Below are 23,728 nucleotides of genomic sequence, written 5' to 3'. Positions count from 1 at the left end.
CTTCCCTCCACCAAAAGTGCTATTTCTGTGTGCTTTTTCAAAAAATGATCCATTTAAAAAAAAAGCATTATCCTTATTTCCTCTGCTTTAGCCTTTTTGCTGCAACTCCCACTTAATCTTTCACTGATGCTCCTGTTTTATTATTGAAAGAAACCAACCCAAAGGAACACCTGAGGAAAAAATTACTCTATTTTTCTATGTACTGAGTAATGTAAAAAGTATTTCCTCCCCCAATTTTAAAATTATTTAGCTGGCTAATCACTTTCTTTTTTTGCTTATGAACTTTACAGCAATCATAGACAGCCCAGTGTAACAGACATTCCTATGATATTAACAGTATAGTGAAGTTTGACAACCCAGATTTTGAGTCTCATCAACAACAACAGAAATTGTTAATACACATAATCCCTTACAGATGCAGATTTCTCCCTCAAGTGCTAGAGCCGAGAGGCACTGCTCTACAGGTGCAGCCTATTGCTTTAGCCTTGGTTCTTAATCCAAGTTCCTTTTCTTTACCTCTCATTCCATTAAAAAATTCTTGATTGAACTGATTGACCACACATAACTCTAAAAGACAAATTACATTTCCGCAGGTTTTGTGAACATAAGGAACCATTAAGATAGACAGAACATGCCTCTGAGGGTCCTGATGGAAGGAACACACCCTGCAGCATGCCTTGCATATTATTTGGTATCAGAGAAATACCAAGAGGGAGCAGGAGACAACTATCTGGAAAATAATTAATTCCAAGTTTATAACCAACCATGAGACAGGAATCTGCAAGAAGGCAGGTTTTGCCAGTTCTGATGTTCTCAGAAATACTCATTTCATTGAGAGAGGTCAGCTCAAAAACCAACCTGAAAATTACAGAGCATAGCTGCACAATTATGATATATTTCAAACAGCCAAATGTGGTTTTGCATTGAAAAAATGGGTAACTCTGAACCAGGACACGCATCTTGAGGAATGCTGAACAATGCATGGCTCTGTGATTCAACAAATTTTTAGAGTTAACATAGCAAAGTAGCTGCACATTTGCTGGAATGGGGTTAAATCAGGGCTCAAATTATTTTTACAAGCCAATGGTTTGTAGCTTCACTAAATTTTGTCTGATTAGACACTGCTCACAGAGAACCCATAAGGCATAGTGGCTTATGAGATATGGTAGAAACAGATTTTCCTGCTCCAGCAAATATACCCTTATGTGTATTTAAGTGTCTGTTGCTAGTCAGCAAAAAAAGCCACTTGGTGTGATTCATAGTGTTCAATGTTCCATTCAGCTCTCCTTGAAACTGGAAAGCTTTTTTTTACCTATTATGAAGCTTTATGGATTCATCTGCAACTGCACTTTGGGGGAAGTCTACTCTGCAAACAGATTTTTTTCAGATTAATTCTTATCTCGCTTGCACATGCTTGCCCTATTAATGGTGACATGATATCATTAAGAGACATGAAAACCACAGCCTCCTCGTACCCTTACACACAGTGAGAGTTGAACTCAATTCCCCAAACCACAGAGCAGTTTGTGGTCTCCTGGAAAGCAATTTTAAGCAGCAAACAAAGGGTCTGATCTCACTCAGACACATTGTTTAGGACTCAAGCACATACCACGAGACCATAACAGCGATCCACTGGAGCTGGCAGCACACTCAGCTGTGTAAGACTGGTGGCCCAGTGCCAAGAACTCCTCTGTTCTACTCCTGCACAGCCTCTGACTCTCTGGGTGGCCTTGGGCCCTACTCTACAAACAAGCCCCAGCACAGCACAGCACAGCACTTCCTTATGAGAAGCCCTCCTGGCTCCAGCAGCACCAGTGGAAGCCACGTGTGCATGGGGACTCAAAGCTCAACTACCTGACACTGCATCCTGGTGCTAAGCGAGGAATGAGCAAGAGATTGGAGTAACTTACCTCTGCACAATGTGTTTGAGCTTTATCTGTCAGCTTCCAGTATGAGCTAAGGCCTTGCAGGAGCTTTGTAACGTATGTTTTTCTCCCCAAAACACTTACAAGAGAAACACGGAGGCAGGGATTTAATCCTTTCCATTTGGGATGACTTGGCAGCAGCCAGTATATCACACAAAAGCTTGTAATGTTACCAAGTTCCTCCCTTTAAACACAATCAAAAAAAGCCAGACTTACACCACTATATTTTCCCTCTCTGACTCCCACTTAACCTGAAATTATGTATTACTTTACCCTTTCACCAGCTTACAGCAGTGGCTGATAAAGTCACCTGCTTTTCTGTTGCTTGCTAAGGGTCCACTACTGGAAATTCTTTGGTTATCTGGAAGCTTATCTGTATCTGTCTCCTACCAAGCTCCTTGCTGCTAGAGGGATGAACAGCATCAACTTTCAGCAATGTACTACAGAAAAAGAAGGAATAAAAATTATTTTTCAAGTCATGAAGTTGCCCACTAACAGACCTCACAATTCAAATAAAGATATATACACATGTAGAAATTAACAACCAGTAGTGAAAAGTTGAAAGGACTTCTTATGAATATAATACATGATTTTAAAAGGTTTATCACTGTATTGAAGTAAATTAACACATATTATCAGGTAAGATATACAAATAGATGGGAGTGTTTCCAAAAGCATGGCCTTTAGGACTCATTTCCCAAAGAGGTCTATGGGAGTTTCTCCAATGGTGTTACCCGAAACAGTTTTGGTCAACAATGAGTAATTCTGGAAAGCTCCATCATCTGCTAGGGGATGACTGCATGCTGCACCCACCTGGGCATGCAGTCAAGTGACAGGGACAGGCTCTGCAATATGGCCCTCAAAAGGGGCCTCTTAGCAGCTGCAGACCCACATCTGTGCAAACCACTGCATTTCTATACATTGGCCAACAACACAGAAAAGACTGAAAACCAGTGTGTTAAGTGTATCACAACGAGAGACACTGCACACGTGCAGAGTTTACACAGGGATGCACAGGAAACTCATGTGATGGAAAACAAACCACAGGAGAACAAAATTTAAAAAATGTCCTAAAATGTGCATTTTATTTCATATCATTATACAATGTTTACATACAGGTATACTTTTAAGACTGCTCAAAGAAAGTGTGAAAAAAGTGAGGCGAATATCGGTTTAAAAATTCCTCCCCTACCCCAAGTCCCCACAAATAAAATACATTTTAAAACAATCTCTTCCAAATTAATGTTTTGTCCTGAATTTATTGAATCTTTCATTTCAACATGAAAAATACAATCAAATGAATACTCAAGGTGAAATGCTGACCTACACTTCTGTATTGAGTTTCAAGAACACAATTTAAAACCTTCAGAAGCCTTCATATGTCTCCATTGCTTACATACCTTTGTTTTACTGAATTAGAAGGCACAGAAAGTCCAAATTCTCACAGATCAATAAAATTCAGATAAAAATAAATTACTGCGCTGGACAACTCCCGACTTGTCTGATATCAAACAAAAGACTCCAAGTAGAACCTTTTGTTCAAATAGCACCATTGCCACCTGATCTCTCTTAAACAGGAATCATTCTTCTTGCGTAAAAACTGTAGTTGGCACTTGAGGTGGGACACTTTCTGCCACAGCCAGGATTCTTTAAAGACTAAGCATACTGAATTGCTGAACTCTCTACAGAGTGTAGGTAACATTTTTGTTGGGAAATGGCACGTTTAAACCATAATGTAATGTAGCATAACCCGCATATGGCTTGCCCATTTTGGTGTTTCCCTGACCCCTGCTTGATAATTTAGCAGATGTCCTTGTGACTATGGTGAAACTAAAATAAAGACATGTTTATGGGGCTTCACGGCAAGCAGGTGTAAAAATAACAAAAACAAATAGTGTGGTTGCTGCTAAGAAGGTTTTCACATGTTGTTTAACTCCAGTAAAGTTTGATCCAGCATCTGATGCATACTAAGGTTTTCTTCTTTGGCATGCGCCACTTTCTCTGTTGTGGGATTAGAAAATTAAAACATGAATAGCAGTTCTTTGGAGGCACTGATTCTCAGAACATGAAGGCATGCAATCATCATTTCTCTCAGAGGGTTTAGAAAGTTAAGAAATGTGCATGCTCATAAATACCAATGTTCCCTGGTAACACAACCAGAGAGAGTTCCACATTAATAAAACAAACAGCAAGTAATGCAAGTTTAGAACTGTTTACAGCTGCATTTGTTAAGAAAATGCACTGCCAACAGACACAATGTTCTGGAATTCCTTTGCTTATAGGAATGTGAGATAGTTAATGGCTTTTTTTTTTCTTTAAATAGGCTATAAAGAAAATAAATAATTTCTTTGCACAACTAAAAGTTTCACAGAATTCAGAAACACTAAGAACAAAAAAGTTAAAACTATTATAGTTTTAAGAAATGTAACTCTTCTAGAAAATAAATAAACTCAAAGTTAGTAGCTTTATGTTGCATGCACATTTTATAGGACAGTCATTTAATACACATATTTGATACAATAAATGAGCATAATGTTCTGGTGGTGCATCCTACCAGGATCCAGTAATAGTAACTTCATACTACTGTGCAAGCATACCTTTAAACTGATCGGGTATTGTCAGATGGAGCTCCCATTCTTTTTGTTTTTGGTTTTTTTTTTTTTTTTTAATGTCAAAACAAGCCCAATTCATAGTAAGGCAAAATTATCACATCAAAGTCTCCAGACAAAACAGCTGTAAGTTTCCTTTAAGTTGGTTTTGAAATACAGAAATATGAATCCTGGTGAATATTTTTCTCTCACTGTGGTAAAAATCTTAGGGCCAATTCATGATGTCAGATAAACTGAGTGCCTTTCTGCAAGGCAGGCTGTTACTTTTTGGATACTGTTAGCAAAATGCTGTAGCTGTTTACTTAAGTGGAAAGAAGCTACTGCACAGCCAAAGAGCTCAGTGCCCCTCCAAAATAGGTGTGCAGATATATAATGAAAAGCCTCATCCAGAAGAAGCATTTTCATATTTTCCCAAGAGAAACTGAGAATTTCTTCTATTAATTTGCCACAGAATCAAGAGCTCAAAAAAAAAAAATCAATTCCTATGTTTCTTGCTTATTTCTACATTTACTGATTAATTCTTAAAGGAAATTTGGAAGAAGGTGTTTTGAAATAAGTTAACAATATAGTCACACTAAAGTTTAATCCTCATTCAATGCCAGCTTTAGTTCATTAGTTAGGCGACTGTTTTGCTCAAGTTGCTGGTAGAGTTGGTCTGTACAGGCAGCAAGCAGGTTAGAAGGGAAAAAAGAGGCAGAATGAAGACAGATTAGACAGAGAAAACAGTTAAATAAGAGTTAATAAAGAAACTGGTCACATGACAGACAGTTCAGTAACATACAGAGAAACATTTTACCTCTGTTTCTAGAACTCTAGTAATTACATAGCTACTCCAAGGAACAGCTACCGTACCATATGAAGAACTGGCTAAGAATCCTGCTGTGGGGAACAGCTGTGAGACACAAACTGGAATAGAAATGGAAGAACTGCAGCTATATTCCTAGAAGCAGCAAGTCCTGCTTTGGTCTTCCATACAGTGTGTGGAAGATTTGTTTTACACGTGCCATTTTTCTCTGCACACTATTTAAGGTGTGGTGGAACCTCATCTGTCAGTAGAGTGAAAGCAACTGCACCACAGCCAGCATTAGTACCACCAGGAGAGCTGCTAGCAGGCAAGTACCACCCAGTCTGACTCAGCCCATATGCCTTTCCTAGGGAATCTAATGGCTGAAATGTTATTTTTGGTAGGAAAATATACTTGCGTTACCGGAATCTAGACATTTTGAAACCGTTGAATTGCCAAGCTTTACTTTGGAAGAAAACAGACTCACATTTGGTGAAAATGAAAATGATGAACACCTTGCTCAAAAACAGCAAACAGAGAGGACAGCTGAACAGCCATGTTGTGACAGCACACTTAGTGAGAGTTGCTCTACAGAGTGAAAAAATGTTCCACGATGGCTTTTGACTGTCTTATGCTCTCAAACTGTCTATCTTCTTCTCAACAGCCCAACTGCACCCCTGACCTCTTGATCCCAGATTACTCCCCTACAGGAAATGACTGTTTCTGATTCTTTTCCACAAGCTGCCTAACAGCTTCCACAGGAATCCTCTTCCCTGCAGGCACTGGACACAGCAAAGGCAAAGCTGTGCAGTGAGCTGGTCTGCAGGACATGCTTGTGTGGTGAGCAACTCCTCCCAGCTTCCTCCCCAGCCCAAACTCCCACAGCCAGCCCAGTAAAGCCAGGGCACATTTCACAGCCCTGCTCCTGCACCAGTAACAAATGGATCTTGTCCCTCTCATTGGGGTAATGTCACATATACGTGAAAAAAAAGCCATCAAAACCTTAGAGTAACTAAAATTTCACTTTGTCTGGCAAAGTGTATAAAGTTGTTATTCAGAAATGACAATGTGAACTTACGCTTACCATTAGCACAGAAATCTCCTCTCTAACTGGGGCAGAGATCTCCAGCATTTCCTGACTTCCCAAATGACTAAATCCCCCCTCATAAAGCAGGGAAAGCACTTCCTGAGTGTACAGTGAGCCCTGGATCCCCCCTGGGCAGTGTGTCCATTTCCTCCAGAGGCAGAGCCTGGCTCTGCAGGAGCCCCAGCAGCCCAGCAGGGAGTTCTGGCTCTGCTGCAAAGCCAGCAAAGCTCAGCCTCTGCTCAGCAGAGCCCAGAGGAAGCTCTGCACTCCTGGCAAGAAGCCTCAGGCAAGGAACCAGCCAGGCATGGGAGATAGAACATCACTACTGAGTGCTGATCCACACTGCAGTGGTAAACCACAACAGCTCCCTGGAGGGAAGATCAGTGCAGCAGGACCAGCCAGGAATTCTAATATGCAGATACCTGGGGATCTGCATTGCACTGCCCATTTCCAGGACTCCATCTGCAATCTGTCATCCTCCAGTGCAGAGAGCTGATCATGGATGACTGACACAAAAGGCAAAATACTGATATTTAAAATCATTATGTTAAAAATTGACAGATTCCTAAAACAGATTTTGCTTTTTTGTTTACTTTTCTTAAGAAACACCAGAAGTTGGAGTTGCTGTAGCATATTTTACTCTGGCTCAGCAGACAACCAACAGTCAACCACATTCCCCCTAACTCTTACATTTGTGAAGTCAAACTTCTTAGCCTCAATTATCTTACAAATGCTCATCCTATTCTATTTGGTTAACTTTGATACATCCCATTCTATTTGGTTACCCTCTGCACACAACACATTGCTTTTCAGCTGCAATACACACAGTGTATGGAGCCACTTACTGTAAGTCAATTGAGGAGTAGCAAATTACTGAACTTTATTACTTGAACCATCTGTGATGGCTGATATATATTCTGTATTTGGGTTTCTCCCCACAGCCAGCAACATTAGGATGTGTCATAGGCTAGAAAACTGGGATATATCAAAATTTTCCAAGGATGGTAGGCCAGGAAGGCAATGCATCCATTTGCAAGCCTTATTTGGAAAACAAGTTTTGAGGAGGGGAGAAAAATCTAGTTTAGACTGCACTGTTGAATAATCTCGAAGCTAAAAGAGACATTGACATTATTCTACAGGTTAAAAACTACACTTCAGCTATGGTATAAAGAATTTATTTAGCTTTGGTGACTTAAGAACTTTAGCAATACATAGAGTAAGAGCATCACCAAAATTCAATTGAGTTTAAACTGATTCACTTTAACGTGAACTAGAAAATAACTTCTTTCACTGTGATGTAAATAAAGTTAAAATAAGCCAATAAGCTCCCTAGTTGCAAATAACAGTACAAAAAAGCACAAGATGATAGTATTTAATGCTTCATCCTTAATTAGACACTGACAAATCAGCTGAAAGCCACTGTTCAGGCTTTCAAACTTGAAATCCACTATGTTGCACTTTGCAGCAGAATAATTTCATTAATAGTATAATCATGAGAATTCCACTCCAGTTTTGGAACATTTCTCACGAGTCTGCAATTCAAACTCACAAGCCTGAGCTAAGCACAAGTGGAAAGCTACTGAAACCTCCCCGATGAACTTCCAATCCTATCATGCTACTCAAGAAAAACATATAATAAAACCCCCAAAATGTTAGCAAGCAACATCTTTGCTGAATAACTGAGGTATGAAAGAGGGAAATTTTTTTGCAAGACATTTCAAGGATTATTTCTGGGTGAAAAAATTAAAAAGTTTCTGATGCTGCCTCTTTAAATCTATCTCAAATACGTAAGTTAATGAACAAACACATTTAATTAAAGAAGTTTTCAGCATCAAGATAGGAAGAGATTTCAGGCTTTAAAGTGAAAAATCTGGTTACATCAAGGATGTAACTGCACTCTCAGCCATGCTTCCACGACCAAGTGACCCCAAAGAAGGAGTGTCCTTGCAAATTGCCCTAACAATAACAACTGGAAAAATTCCTATTACATCTATTTGTCATTTTATCTGCAGCAGTTTGAGAAAAACTAAGATAATAACTGGTCAGTTTTTACACCATCCCCCACACTGCACTCACTGGCTTGGCATTGTCAATACTCAGGAAAAACTGTTTTCAGCTAAAAAATGAAAATATCAAAAAATGAAATCCCTAATGGCAAAAAAGCACAAATTTTATTAATAACTTAAATAGTTACTGAAATAAATAAAAGGCAAAGGAATAGCAAAAGGGATACAGCTGGGATATTTATTTTACATTGAGAAATGTAGTTTCTGTACAGCAGAGCACAAACAGAGCATGTTCTGAGACAGGTGATAGAGGAAGAGTCAACTAAGCTAGAAGACAGGACAATGAACCCATGAAACATCCAAAGCTTGGAAAGATGTTTTATCCAACCCGATGGAGATGTCTTTGGAGAAGTGAAGCAAAGAAAATTATCTGCATGAAAAGAAAAGTGAGATAAGGTAGAAAATGAAAAAAGGTGCAGTAAAGACTTCCAAAAAAGCAGCAATGGCACAGCAGAGCCCAGCATGCTGAGATGACTATGCTAGAGAAACAGCACACCATGCTGGGACTGGAATGCTACAGTCATGTCCTCATGTACCAGCAGAGTACAATTTCAAGTCTGTTTTCCACTAAGAAATATCCCAAATTCAAGAAATATTGTAATCTCTGTACACAGAGGAGGAAAAGAGAAATCCATTTGCTTGATAAGCCATTGAGCAAAACCATATGTTGGGAGGGAATTTAAAAACAAAAAAAATCAAAGCATACAAAACAGGCAACATTAGACCTCTACTAAAATGCTGGTAGAGAGAGGGAGGAAAGTAATGAACAGACATGGGGACAAAAAAGCCATGAAGAAAAAAACATTTAAAATACGGGTGCACACAAAATATGTCTCAAGCTCTGAGCAAACCTCATGCCTTGTTGAAAGCATGCCAGGGCTTCCAAAAGGGAATTCTGGGACTAAATATTGCACCTCCTAAGCACTTGAGAGCCACAGCTCTTCCCCTCTCCCATGTCAGCTGCACAGTGTTCATGCAAGTGAAGGGTTTGATCATGGGAAGGTGGAGGTAGCCCAGCTAACCTCTGTTCAGAGTCCATGGAGGAAGAGTCAGTTTGTGCCCAACACTGCCAGAATGAGTCACACCTTACAGCTGGTGACTCTCCTGCCTTCCTGCCACTCCTTCTTTTTCCCCTTCTGACTCAAGTTGATATTACCCCATTTTTGGTGTATGGAAATGAAATTACTACTGCTATCCACAAAATATGCAGAAGCAACCTACAATTCAATTATCACCTTTATAAGTTTAAATTACAAAGTACTTTAAATCCATTTCCACACTTCTAATTTAGTGATAACAGCTGAAATTTTCAGAGCAGTTATGGAAATTCAGATAAATACTTTCTACTGTCATTAACAGAGAATACAGCTAAATCTCTCTGACATTTTTGTAGTAACTTTGCCAGAGCAAAAAGTGTGACAGCAGGCAAAGAAATACACTCTGAATGCAACATGTCCAAGACAATTTTCTTTGGTAAAATGCACATGATGGACCTGGTAGATAATGACTGAACAGAGGTGAACTGAAATGATAAACACAGAGCTGCAAACAAAGGACAACCACAAGACACACAAGGATTGAAGACAGAGAATGGACGAGTAACCACAAGCTTACAAAATCACCATGAGTATTTACCAGGCTTGGCACAACACTCACCCACACTTTGCCACGGTAAAGCAATTGTTCATGGTATTTTGTACACCTATTCTCTCTAAAGGAAAGCATCTCCCACTACCCAGGGAGCATCATTTCACAAGGCCGGTACTGCGCAATCAGTGAGGGAAGGGAAGCAGGAGCAGGCACAAGCTGGGAAGACATTTACATGGAAGTCATATCATTGAGAGCGTGGTCCAGCTCCTCACTGATGGCTTTGTACTTCAGTTTCTGAGCATAGAGCTCATCTAATGTTCCCCCAGGGAAGGCAGAGGTGTGCAAGGAAATGCAGTGCGATCATGGGATGGAAGGTGAAGGTGGTGGCATGGGATACCATCCAGAAGCCGTAGGAAATGGGAAGAGCGCACAGAAAGAAGTGTTGTGACAGACGAAACAAAATTAGAGAAGAATAAAAGGAAGAAAATAGTGAACAGTTCTATGCAACAAGTTCATTAACTGCACTGCCAATAGGACAACCTGCGATACAAAGAAAACCAAGAAAAGAAAGAGTATAAAAGAAGCAAAAATCCATGTTTCACTGCCCTGGATTTTTGTTTTAATGCATATTAGGAGGGCACACAGGAGCTAGGGAGAAAAGATCCAAAAAATGAGGCTCAAGGAGGATGTTACCATTTTCTACCACATTTTTTTTTTTAAACCACTCCGGTTTGTGTGATGTCATAAATTCAGCTTCTTACAGCAATTTTTATTCCTTCTAAACACTTATCTTCATTCTCTTCCTTCCTGAGTCAGGGATCATAAATTTTTCAGCAGCTACTTAGGCATATCATAGCCTTCATGGAGAATCCGGCCTGCCACGCCAAGCAACTAAGCTTCTTAAAATCCTAGACTCAGTGTAATGCATCTAAATGGTGAAATCCACATTAACTTCTAATTAAAAAGTCCTACTGAATTTCTCCACAGGCAGAAAGCACATTCTACTACTCTGCTACAGTTCTAAAAGGTTTATCAAAACTTTAAAACAAATTCTTTGAAGTTAAATAAGCTGTCCTTTTGATTATGTATAGAATGTATTAGCTTTGCCAAAACCCAGCAACTGGTCTATGCCACAAAATGCCTGCCCTGACCCACACTTACCACAGCAATAACTACATTCCCAATTACTGCAAACATAATGCAGCTCTTTGTAAGCTTTTTAATAAGAAGATAATAACACTTGTCATCTGATCATTTACCCTATACATTTATATACTCCAAGCAGAAGATTATAAAGCAATAAATGAAAGGAGTATTTAGAACATGAGAGAAAAAGAAACAGGCAAGAGCAAAACATTGTTCACCTGAAGCATTTAAGTTATCAATACATTTCATCTGGAAAATGTTTTGCCTCCTTTACTCTTTAAGCAGACCCATTTATATAAGTGGGACAAGTCAGCCCAGTAAAATTTGGTATTGGAAAAAACCCCAACACAAGAGAAGAACAAGAGATATATATTTTCACAGTAAGTAGAAAAACAAACCCCCATACCTTCTAGGTCATCAATGCTCTTCTCCAGCTTGGTTACTGACCTCTCAGCAAACTCAGCACGGGTCTCAGCCTGAAGTCAGGACAAACACAGACTACTTTAGGAGACACACATACAGTACTTACGAATAGAGGAGCAGCAGTTCAAATGAGGAAGAGTACAACAAGAGGAGGCAAATAGTAAGGCTAATACAAACCAATTTCTAGGGTTTGGAAACTAAGCTGTTTCCTGAAACATTAAACTGTTTCCAAAATGGCACGTTTACCCTTACAGCATCAAAGTTGTGTTTATATTCAAAAAACCAAAGGTGTATTGGAAGATATATTGCAAAGAACAGCTCTAATTTTACCTCCTTCAGTTTGTCAGTCAGAACTTTAATCTCCTCTTCATATTTGTCTTCCTTCTGTGAGTACTGTAATTAGAGCATCATGGGTATTAGATGGCTATTCTAAATATACCAAAATATCCCCACATTCGAAACTCTTGTAATAGATCATCTGTACACAAGAAATTAATATAAGTAAAATTAAATTAATTCCATGTGCAAAACTGTGCACATGTGGTAATAGGACTTGTTACAAGAGTCAAAATTCCCTTGAGTTATGCTCCAGTGCAATATGGTGGGAACTTTGAGGAGAAATTAGTACTACACTTTTAAAGAGGAAAGTCCTTCTGAGAAATTTATTGTTAGTACACAATGCCATGTTGAAGGACATTGTAAAAGCAATACTTAATCCTGTCAGAGTACTCATCAGAGTATGTGGCCAAATAATACTGACCTATTTGGAACAAGAAGATATGCTATGTTCCAACAAGAGCCAAATATGAACTGAGTAGTAAATCCCAATGCCTCTACTGACAACAGCCCTGCTGAAATGCTGCAAAGCGACCAGCATATAAAGAAAACCCCACAGGCCAGATGACAATGTAAGGGACACATTCTCACATAAGTCTCTAGCCTACCTTCTCAGCCTGAGCCTCCAGCGACTTCAGGTTGTTGGTCACAGTTTTCAACTCCTCTTCAAGCTCAGCACATTTGCTGTTATTTCGGAGGGAAGGCAGGAAAGGGGCGGATGGAAGATTCAGTCAAGCAAAAGAAACAGGAGAAAATAGGGGGAAAAGATAGAGAAAAATGAAAACAATTACAGGGCAAAAGAATGGCGTCAAAAGCAGCTGATCCATCACAGATTGAAAGCAACTCTTTCTGATGCCGAATACTACTTCAAGTGCACATTAAGACGATGACCAGACAGAAATTTATCTACAGCTCTTGGCTTACACAGAAACTTTTACAGAGCTTTTACACGTGAGACAGTTCAGCTTCTTTTGGCTGCACAGGAGATCAGATTTAAAGGTAAAAATGAATAAATAAACAAAAAAAGAGACCAAAGAAAACCACCAAAGCAAGATGCAAGGAGAGTAAAGAGCAAAGCAAGGACTTATTTGTTACTACTGAGTGAGCTAACTGGCTACGGAAGCTGAAAGACTTGGGTTGCAGTTAAACCTAAAAACTGTTTATTAGTATCAGTACCTTATCCTCTGCAGCCATTAATGCTTTCAAGGTTTGATCCATTATTCTTAACTGTTCTTCCAGCTGTCGGACTTGGCTGTTAGTGAACACATGAAATGCACAAAAGCCATTCACAAAATCAGTGTGCAGGTACAGCATGCAGTGACAAAACACACGCGCACACACATAGGAACACATTTACTTCAGCGCTGACCATTTACTTCAACAATTACAGTAAATGAGCAAAACATAGCTTTGAGCTGAACACACAGTGTGCTGCCAACATTTCATGCAGTTACAGTTCTCTTCTAGCATCTCACATACATCTCAGGGCAGTTCCACACTTACCTTTCTGATAGCTCAGCACGCTCCTCAGCGCGCTCCAGGTCACTCTCAATGATCACCAGCTTACGAGCCACCTGCAAAGACAGGCAAGGGACAGTCATGGTTATTATGTGGCTGCAGTATACACCACTTGTTTCTAGAACCCACAGAGCAGGGGGCTGGGCCTGTTGTCATTTTATGGTCAACATGTGAGTTTTGATTATGTGACATCTTCATTATTCATTTGAGACTTAGTTATTTGATATTTTTCAAGATCTCCCTTTCATTTACCAAAAGGCAACTTTAAAATATGTTTCTCCCTAAGAGCTTAGGGAATACTCTCAACATCTCAGTGCAAAGATCTAAGCACAAATCTTCTGCCGCCTTGTTCCCTGAGGTATCTGGGTGCCTAGTTTTCCTTCCACAGCTGTGAAGAGTGGTGTTTGTGATCTTTTGAACTTAAAAGGCAAAGGAGAAAAACAAAATTACAGGCACAGCCTAATGGGCTTTGGAAGAAGATGACCTGCACTCAAGAACTGACCTCTTCATACTTGCGGTCAGCCTCTTCAGCAATGTGCTTAGCCTCTTTAAGCTGGATCTCCTGGATTTCCATCTTCTCTTCATCCTTCTGGGCTCTATTTTCAATGACCTTCATTCCTCTGAAAAACATGAAAAACAGGAAATGCAAGGTTCAGGGCTTGCCAGTTTATCTCCAGCTCTACTACTTGTGGTATGTGACTTTCAGACAGTTGTGTTCAGGTGAATGAAGCATGTCAGACAGTTGAATCTTCACACCATAGATTAGTCCTGTGCACTCACATTTCAGAAGTTCAGGGAATGAAACATGTCTTAGAAAGGAAGAAAGAAAAAGTGTGATTTATTTGTTTAGCTCTTACTGTAGGTCATAACAAGAAACATCGTGTTTTGCACATGTCTGACCCAAAATTATCTTAGATGTTTCAAAACACACTGTGAGTCTCTGGCAGATTTCTTACCAACAGACTGCATCCTTAGTAACGTAGAAATACATGTGTAGAATGTGTGGGTTTCTTTCACAATAAAAGGTTCTATCACAGGTATAAAATACAATTGGAAGAAGAGAGAAGATCTTCCAAAGTCACAAATCCTGAGTTCCTAACTTACATTACAGACTTCTGGGAATCTGAAGGAATTATCAGTCTCTTTCCTTTGCTCACCTTCATGTACCAATCTTGCCAACAGGAGAACCAAAGCCTCTTCCAGCACTCTGCTATTTTCCAGGTTAGATTTTCTACCCACAATGAAAGCAAGAATCACCCAACAGTACGAGAGTATCTCAAGAAGTTGTCACCCAATTAGAGAAGTCTGGGCTGGGCCGAACAGGATGTGACATGATACATCAAAAGACCTACCACACTTAAATCTCACCTTCACAACTGAAAAAGAATCCAAGCCTAGATATTTTGGACATTTCTACAGGCAAGCTGTAACTGAAGTCCATGTAGGCCAAGGAAGAGCAGATTACACATGTTCAGAGACACAGGAGTGGTTTCATTTATTTCGCTAATCCACACCCTGGCAATTATGATCTTTGTCACAAGGGTAACGATCCGTTCAGGCGTGGCCCCACCCACCTTTCGCTCTCATCTGCAGCCTTCTCAGCCTCCTCCAGCTTCTGCAGGGCAGTAGCCAAGCGCTCCTGAGCCCGATCCAACTCCTCCTCAACCAGCTGGATGCGTCTGTTCAGAGAAGCTACTTCGCTCTCAGCCTAAGCACAGGAAGAACAGCAATTAACTCATAGTAAGGCAAACATCTTCCTTTGCAAAAGGTTACCCCATTACCTGCTAGTGCCATTTAACAGCACTTCCATAATTGCTGACTTCATCCACTAAAAAGTCCATACACAGAGATGTTCATGATTGAACTGTGAGGTTATTGCTTAACAGAGGAAAAAAGTGATTAATGCTTCCTTTCAATGAAGCACATCAAGGACTGTACAATTTGTACTAGAAAGAATGGCATGGGAAAAATTATACATCATTACCCAAATATTTTCTGTTATTGTATTTGCAGACATTAATTACAGACCTCCCCTTCTTTAAATCAAATCAACACAAACTAATTACTCAATTCTTCTGTTACCCCAATTGTTTATGACCTTTCACCATATTTTGTAAGAATTGTCCCAATGTTTCCTTGAGTTCAATAAGAAGGGTTCAGTGTAAACATGTAAAAACACACCTGGATCAGAATTCGCAATGAGACAGCTGACACAGAGAGAGCATGAGAACATTTATGAAGTGCCCAAACACCAGACGCTTTGTATACAGGCAAGCTGTGCAAGAGTTGACCAAAAAGGCACCAGCAAGAGCCCTGGTACAGGCATAAATAGCTTAAAACATTTTTTTTTCTCCCACAGTGCCATCCTCAAACTTCCCCTAAATTTGCCTCTGTTGAATTACCTGTTCACTTAACCTTCAGTGTAACACTTGCAACTCATCTGCCTCTTATCATTACAAGCTCTTACTTCTGGAAGCCTCAAACCTACACTTGCTTAAGCTGCAGAGTAAGTTTTGCAACAGCCTTCATGTGGTAACCTCATTACTAAAGTTACTTTCTTTCAAAACTATATTAAGCATAAAATATATATAAAAAGGTAATTATTCTAAAAAGTTAATTACTTCAGAGAATAACAATCAATACTGAAAACTAACATATATGAGATTTATATAAGTATAGATCTGAATTTCCTATGATGTCTAGTTAAGGGGTGACCAACCCTCTGGCAAAAGCAGATACCCCAGGTATCAGTTTGGTACTTTCTCTTTTCTAACCAGAGGTAGCTGGATATAGTTGGCCATAACACAAGAAAGAATAACTTACAGGCCAGACAGGTAAAGCAATCTCTGGCATAAAAGTAACGATGTCCTGCTAGAATGACTTTTCAGTCACACATAAGCAGGGAAGTAATTTTAAGTAACACATAAGCAGGGAAGTAATTTTATCTTCGAACATGAATACACATTGGCAGTGAACACACAGAACCAGAAGGAGAAGAGACTTCATCCTTAGAGATCCACATTAATCCAAACATAAAACATTTAGCTATGTAATCATACAGTACTATTCCAAACCTGCATTTTTTGACTTCTGGCTTTAAAACAGTAAGAATTTGAACTTTCAGATTGAGAGAAGGAAAATAACCTTTTATAAAGGCAACCCTAGGGAAGTTTGTAATGTTATAAGTTAATTATTATCATGTCAAGACTCCTCATCATGATAAGAGCATAAAATGTGCTTTGAAAACAGAGGGTGGCTAAAGTTCAAGTTTTCACTTCCTGCTCCAGTAACTCACTAAGGATTTACCAACCAGCCTTATATGGCCCAAGTTATTCTTCTGCAGAGCAGGACTTCTCTCCTTATATGGCAAGGAAGGAAAAAACCCCAGTGACATTCGGGGCACTCCCACAGCTACCAGGCAAACACAACCCTGTGTTTCTGCCACAGCACTTATAACTACATATTTTTACAATGAGCGATGACATGGATAAGTTTCCATTGGCTGTTAATTACGACTATTATAAGGGAGATCCTGTTTTGCAGAAGGAAGAAAAATGCATTTTGAAAATTACCAATAGTCCCTTGACATACATGTGTTTCAAACAGAAGATTATTTTCTAAGGGAATGGCTGCTAATCACAGCCTTGAAACTTTTAGCAATCTGGTTTAACAATCAAAAGCTGGAGGTTGTGCTATGTTTGGGGCACAGCTGTAGCTTTTTCCTTGTTTGCATATCTGTACCTTGCACAGGAAGAAAAAAAAACCCACATAACAACCCTAGCTGGTCACATGGCATACATGTAAGGCATTACACTGAGGGAAGGGGCAGATTCACACCTCAGCTCCCTTGCTGCAGTGCTCTCACAGCCTCCCTCCTCAGGCATGCAAGAAATACAGCTGCAGCAATAAAAACTCTCATACATAGCCAGCACTGTAGAAAAAGCACACGTCTACATGTGCCTGGGAGTTCAGTTTTCTGCTTTTATTCACCTCAGCACTGACCCCTCCACACAGAAACTTAAATACCATGTAAATGTACTCTGCAGAAATCCACATCATCCGCATAAACCAACTCCAGGGAAGAGACTAACATTAACCTTTAGGGTCCTAAGCTTTATTGCAACGTAGCTGAGCTCTTAAGGGAAGACTTCACCAGAAAGCTGTAATCACTTCTCCAGCACCATTCCTTCTGCCACAAAAGGTAACAGCAAAGCTTCCCCTTTCAATAGAAATCCCTTGATACGTTGTTCAGAATAATACACGTTACTGAAAGTAGGAATATTGGTGTCCTTTACTCCACAAAGCTTAGAAAACAAGAACAAGTTTTTTAAAAACAGAAACCCTTATGAAATAAGTTAATGACTTATGGCCCTTCACTGAAAAAAATGGATATGCCAAGTGATCTGCAAGAATGCAATAGTTGCACAAGCCCAAGTAGCCACATTTTGCTCCATAGAGAAGATCACCTGCAAGTAATCAGGAGGCTCTGCCTTTGAACTTACTGCCCAGAATGTGCAGAAAGGCCCATAGTATAAGAAAATCAAATAATCACCATTTTTTCTAAAGTAATAAATTACACAAGAAATTTGTTCTTTTGCTTAGCTTTTATTCAACCACTGAAGACACTAAAACTGCCTCAAGGAACACTGTACATTTTATAGCAGGAAACATTAAGTTACAGCTGCTGGAACTCCCAAAGGTCAGTGGCAAGACAAACAATAGCCCTATCAGGTTTTTTATTGTGATTGCCACCCATAATTACACCTCTCTGCTACGTAAGCCTATGCTACTCGCACCTGATCTTGCCGCTGCCTGAAACCAAAGCTACTGTTCCTTTCCCCTCCTGGCGAGCAGCTTTGGTGAACACCACACACTACAGATGTACAACCACTGGGGCTGTACGCTCACACTGTGGTGTTGTCAGGTACAATGGGCCAGCTCAGGTTCAGTCTTACGTACTTCCCAAGAGTCGCCATGCTGACTTCCCACAGACGAACTCGTTTGGACGGGATAAGAGAACTACGACTTGAGGGACAAAAAAAATCATAAAAGCTTGCTCGGAGCCTAATACAGAACCCGTAATCTCAAACATCTACGCTGAGTGCAACCTCATTGCAGCTGGGGTTTTGCTGTTGGCCAGCACACCTGGTGCAGTCTCCCTGCGCAGCACACCTGGGCCCGCCCCACGAGCGCTCGGGTTACGGAGCCGGGCAGCGCAGCACTGCGGGCCGAGCCCCGCGCCCAGCCCCGCCGCCAGCTAACAACCATCTTGTCGGACACGGCGGCCAAGGAAGCGGCCGCCCGCCCTCCGGCCGGGGAGCAACGCGGCACCAGCGCCCGGCGCCCCCCCCCCCCTCCCCCGGGCCGCGGGCCCCAGCCGGGCCGAGGGGCTGCCGTACCTCCTCCCGCAGCGCCCGCTCCTGGTCCACCTCCCGCTGCAGCCGTCCCGCCCGCTCCTCCGCGGCGTCCGCCTGCTCCTGCAGGCTGCGGATCTTCCTGCGCACAGCCTCGAGCGAGCTCATCGCCGCCATGCCCGCGCCTCGCCCTGCCCGCGCCGCCTCCCTCCGCCCGCCGCAGCCCCGGAAGTCCCCCCGCGCCGCAACGCTCCGGGGCGGGGCTGCCGACACCGGGCTGGGAGCGGGGCGGGCACGGAGGACGGTCCAGCCGCTCTGGGGATGGGCTGGTCCTGGCCGGGAATCGGCCGGACGTGGCTGGGGATGGACCGGGGATGGGCCGGTCCTGGCAGGGAGTGGGCCGACCCTGGGCCGGGCCGGGCCGGTGCGGCCGGAGATGGCCAGGTCCGGCCGGGGTTGGGCCGGTCGTGGCCAGGGCTGGGTCGGTCGGGCCGGCAGCGCGGCCGTGCCCGGGGGATGTGCTGGGGCAGCAGCGCCGCCTGGCGGCACACCGCGCGGGGTCCCCCGGACCGGACCGGGGTCAAGACCCACCTCTGTCCCCGCAAACCGCCCCCCTGTCAGCGTAATAAAATGACACCCAGCAACCCGCCAGGTGCTGTTGCACCCGGCCTGGCTCCTGACACACGGGGAGGGGAGAGGGGGCTGCAGCTGCCCTCTCCCAGGTGGGCTGGCTCGGGGGATGTGCCTGGCTTTTGGGAGATGAGTCACACCGCAGAGGTAAGATTTACTCATCCCATTCTAAGGCGAGTCCATCCCAGCGACCCGACACACCCTCCCTGCCCGTGCCCTCTTCCTAAGGCTTGGAATGATCCAAACTAATAAGGCATATAGTGACTGGGTCTGCTGCAATGCCCCAGAGATACCCTTGCATTGCCAAAAAAGAAGTACGTCCCTAAAATGTCAGACATATTCCATGCATATGAATAAATATGGCATTTACCTCAATGAAAACAAGCCAGACACTCTCCCACCCTCCACCTGAGAGAAGACTGCAAATAACATTGCCCTCAACTAGCTTCCAAGTGCTGCTTTCCAGCAGGGGAAGATGGCATGGGAATCAGTTGGGAAGATCCTTAGTTTCAAAACGGGAATCTAGTACCATTTCTCCTGCCTTCATCCTAGGCAAGCTATTTCCAAATAGTCTGCATACTTTTCCATATAAGGAATATCTCCCCTGGATCTATATGCGGTTCCTTTGAACAAGCTAAATAAACGTCCTGCTAGGAAGCTGCCTCTCCTATGGCAGCCATGCAGAGAGCAGACATCTGATCCACATTACACACGGAACCCTCTCCCCTGTTCCTTTGCACAATTCTAGTTAAGTTCTTGGGTTCTCTTTCAAAGCTATATAGCTTAATTGCTACACTGAAGCGAAACCTTTTTTTATCCTTTCTTCCTTTTAGAAGTAAAGCAAGATAAAAGCATGCTGTCTTTCATGGAAAGTTGTTGTTTGTAACATTTCCCTTTCCAAAAGTATCCTTCCTCCCCCTGAAATCCTTTGCTTCCTCCATTTGTGGCAACTCCTTTTCATTATGGCTTTGAGGTTGACTTTTAAAGCTGAGCTATAGGAAAAGGAGGGTCATTGCTTTGGAAATACTGTGTTTTCACCTAATCCTGTAATTCAGACCTGAGATTTACTCAGGGAGAATCAAATTGTCCAACAGCAGCAATAGGGACCAGGACCTTAACTGCAGAGACAACATACTCTTAAAGTTCCATGCATGTGATACATGAAATGCATGTCAGGGACAGACAGGTGGGTGGGATGAGGGCCTGGGAGAGGCACAAGCTCTTGCCTTATTACCATATAAAGTGCTGAGCTATATATATCTCCCAGCTTGCTCCCAGGATCCCTGTCCTCTGAACTGCAAAACTAGCAAGGATCATCTTCTGGACAATTTTCTGTCACACAAGACTGAACTTTTCTTTGACAAGAAAATCCACTGATTTCCAAGGGACAAAAAAAAAGTAGGACAGGTCCTTTTATCTCAGGGACCAGTTAGCCAAACTAGTCTCTAGCAGCAGTTCTAACACATGCATGCCAAGGAACAGCTCTCTTGAAGACAAAACTAGCAGCCCTTGCTCTTCTGGATCTCCCTCTCCTGCACCTACTTGCCATTAACTCTCTGATTCTGTTTCACTATCAAGACAGCATTGCTCCAGCCTGAGCCGTTTCACCCATCACCTGAACAGATAAATCACCATGTCTTTACTTTCACGTCTGGAGTGGCAAGTACACACAAAAAGCACATGTCAAGTGAGCAGAAACCCAATCAAATGCCTCTGATAGTGTGCAAACCTCATGCAGGGAGGCAGTGCTGCGTTTCCTACCTCCCTGCCCAGGAGGTGCCTGGACCTTGCCATCAGCAAAGCTTTTGAGTGTTGCTGGGCAGCAGTCCAGGCTGTCCTGAGCAGAGGGTGTTTGTGGTTTCTCTATTGGGCTTGTGGTGAAAGGGATGGTGGTAACTTACATCTGTGGCCTTTTTGTCAGCCAGTTCCAACTTTTCCTGTGCATCTTTAAGGGACTCGGAGTATTTGTCCAGCTCATCCTCAGTGGCCTTCAGCTTCTTTTGTAGAGCCACCAGCTCGTCCTCCAGCTGTGATTCGGGTGGAAAGTGGTGCAGAGGGGAGGGCGGGGAGGAAAAGGTGCAGCAGGCAGCGTGATCGTGCAAAGGGAGAGGTGCGAGTGCAGAAGAGACAGAAAAGGACAGACGGACAGAGAGAGAGAGAAGGAGAGACAGTTAGATCCTCTTTGCTTGTGGCAAGGGCACGATACCTTGGCAGCATTCTCCTCTGCGGAGAGGAGGCTGTCCTCAGACTTGTGTAGCTCTTCCAGCACTTGGTCCCTTGTATCCTCTGTCACACGCAATTGCTTTTCCATTTGCACAATGTCATCCTCTAACTAGGTGCACAAGAGGAAATATAACGCACAAATATGTTTCTCCCTGGGCTTAGAAAAGTGGGAAATTAATTTATAAATAATTCTCCCTTCCTCCCTCCTCCTTCAGGATCTCCCAGGAGCGTGCAAACTATGTCCCCCTCCCCAGTCGAATAAAGCCCCAGGTGTAAAGGAGGGGGCTTGGAGAAGGGCAAAAAAAGGGGACATGCATCCGGAGAAGGTGTGGGGGGGTGCAGCTAGAATTGGATAAGTCTGCTGAGTGATGCTGGAGTGGGCGAACACAGCTTTAACTGTCCTTTCCAAATCGCAGCACATCTGTTCAGTGCTAACTAGGTGTTCCAGGCAGCCTCTCTAAGCCGTGCCCCTATGACAAAGGCACAGAGGCCACGCGGCTGTCCCAGGGCCCTGCTCCCCAGCTGGAATGGTGGGGACGGGGGAAGGACCTCCTGCCGCGCCCCCGGGAATTTTCAGCCGGCGGCAGCCAGGCTGAAGCTCTGCCTCAGGAAAGTTCAACCAGTTCTGCAGGGGCGCGGGGGTGGAATACAACAAGGTACAGCGAGGGGGGAAGAAGAGGGGAGGAGGGGAGGAAAAAAAAGAGAGGAGTCGTCTAGAAAGACTTGCGCCCCGGCGCTTGCTCTGTCCGGGCCCTCGGTGCAGACCTGCTTGCTTCTCTCCTCCGCTGCCTTCTTGTCCGCTTCGGCTTGCTCGGCTCTGTCCAAGGCATTCTCCTTGTCCAGCTTCAGCATCTGCATCTTCTTCTTGATGGCATCCATGGTGGCGGTGTGCTAGGGCGCGTCCCCGCGCGAACTGCTCCCGAAAGAAAAACTTAAAAAGCTGCGGGACAACCCCGAGTCCGGACGCAGGCGCGGCCCCCGGGGGAGCGGAGCGGAGCTGCCGGGCGGCGGGGCTGATCCGTGCGGGACGGGGCGCCAGCCGAGTGCAAGCGGCGGGCAGGGAGCGCCTCACAGATATGTACTTTCCCAGGGGGCTGACTGCATTCCTCAAGACATCCAATACTTTTTTGGAAAGGGCCTTTTTTTTTCCGTCCCTCCTTGCCTCCTCCCCTCCCTCCTCCCCTCCCTACCCCTTTCCCTGTCTCACTGCCCCCCGGGTTTTTTTGGGAGGCACAGCCTTCCCATTCGCTGCCGCCTGCCATTTGACCGTAGATATGACTATATATGGGATGCGATGGGCGAGGTAAGGCGGGGGAGCAATTTGTTCCCATTTCCAAATAGGCAGGACAGGACATTTCGCTACTACTCCTGGGAGAAGAAAAAAAAAAGCAGCAAGCTGGAGCGCGGGGAACGAAGGAGATGAGCGCGAAGGCTGCTCGCAGGGGGCTGGGTGTCTGGGTGACACCAGCCCAGTGCTGGAGCCGTCCCCAGCCGTGGAAATCAATCTGTTCTACGGCACGAGGGTGGCGGAGCCGATCGCACCAGGCGGCAGGGGAGCGCGGGGCTGCGGGGCATGGGGGCTGCAGGACGGGCAGTAAGGGGTTAACCGCACGCACGTACGGAGCGAATGAGTTCGGAAACCTTCCCCCGGCAGCCGCAAGAAGAGAGGACAGGAGAGGAGAGAAGGAGGGGGCACCTCTGCTCCACAGCCAGGCTGCAGCGAATGCGGCCGCCGGGGCGCTGGGCCGGCCCGTGCAGCGCCCAGCGCGAAGCCCAGACTTTCCGGCGAGACCCGAGCAGGGCTGCGGGCAGGGCAGGGCTTCCTCCGGGACCTACAGCGAGGGGAAGGGGCTGAGGTGTGACCCTGACCCCCGGGGCAGTGCCGGGACAGAGCCGAGCTGCCAGCGGCTGCCAGTGCTTCCCAAATGCGCCGCTCTCCCCTGCAATACCTGGCCGGGGCTCCTGCCCCTGCAGGCGGACTGTGCCCCGACACTGCTCACGCAAAGGTGCAAACAGCGAACTGAAAAGGCAGACGAG

General features: G+C 43.7%; 1 protein-coding gene across 11 annotated transcripts; it reads right to left on the bottom strand.

Moving 5' to 3' along the window:
• Window positions 1-2,982: 2,982 nt before the first annotated feature.
• Window positions 2,983-22,775, bottom strand: TPM1 (tropomyosin 1). 11 transcript variants are annotated; one of them, XR_014854346.1, is made up of 10 exons: window positions 22,457-22,775; window positions 21,675-21,800; window positions 15,059-15,192; window positions 13,987-14,104; window positions 13,470-13,540; window positions 12,575-12,650; window positions 11,961-12,023; window positions 11,614-11,683; window positions 10,128-10,372; window positions 8,636-8,841 (listed from the first exon to the last, which is right to left on the bottom strand). XR_014854346.1 is itself a non-coding variant. In XM_085070874.1 (9 exons), the coding sequence occupies exons 1-9, from the start codon at window positions 22,568-22,570 to the stop codon at window positions 3,844-3,846; spliced, it is 855 nt and encodes a 284-aa protein (XP_084927000.1). In that variant the 5' UTR covers window positions 22,571-22,774; the 3' UTR covers window positions 2,983-3,843. The 11 variants fall into 11 exon arrangements, 5 of the variants coding, with proteins under 5 accessions (XP_084927000.1, XP_084926999.1, XP_084926998.1 ...); XR_014854345.1 differs by lacking the exon at window positions 21,675-21,800 and adding an exon at window positions 21,370-21,495 and having other exon boundaries at window positions 22,457-22,762; XM_085070874.1 differs by lacking the exons at window positions 8,636-8,841; window positions 10,128-10,372; window positions 12,575-12,650; window positions 21,675-21,800 and adding exons at window positions 2,983-3,926; window positions 13,143-13,218; window positions 21,370-21,495 and having other exon boundaries at window positions 22,457-22,774.
• Between the last annotated feature and the right edge of the window lie 953 nt (window positions 22,776-23,728).

The sequence above is a fragment of the Lichenostomus cassidix genome, chromosome 10 (assembly GCF_008360975.1).
Source record: "Lichenostomus cassidix isolate B80296 chromosome 10, HeHo_3.0, whole genome shotgun sequence".
In the NCBI taxonomy this organism is placed as follows: Eukaryota; Metazoa; Chordata; class Aves; order Passeriformes; family Meliphagidae; genus Lichenostomus; species Lichenostomus cassidix.
This window is presented reverse-complemented; position numbering and strand designations above follow the sequence as displayed.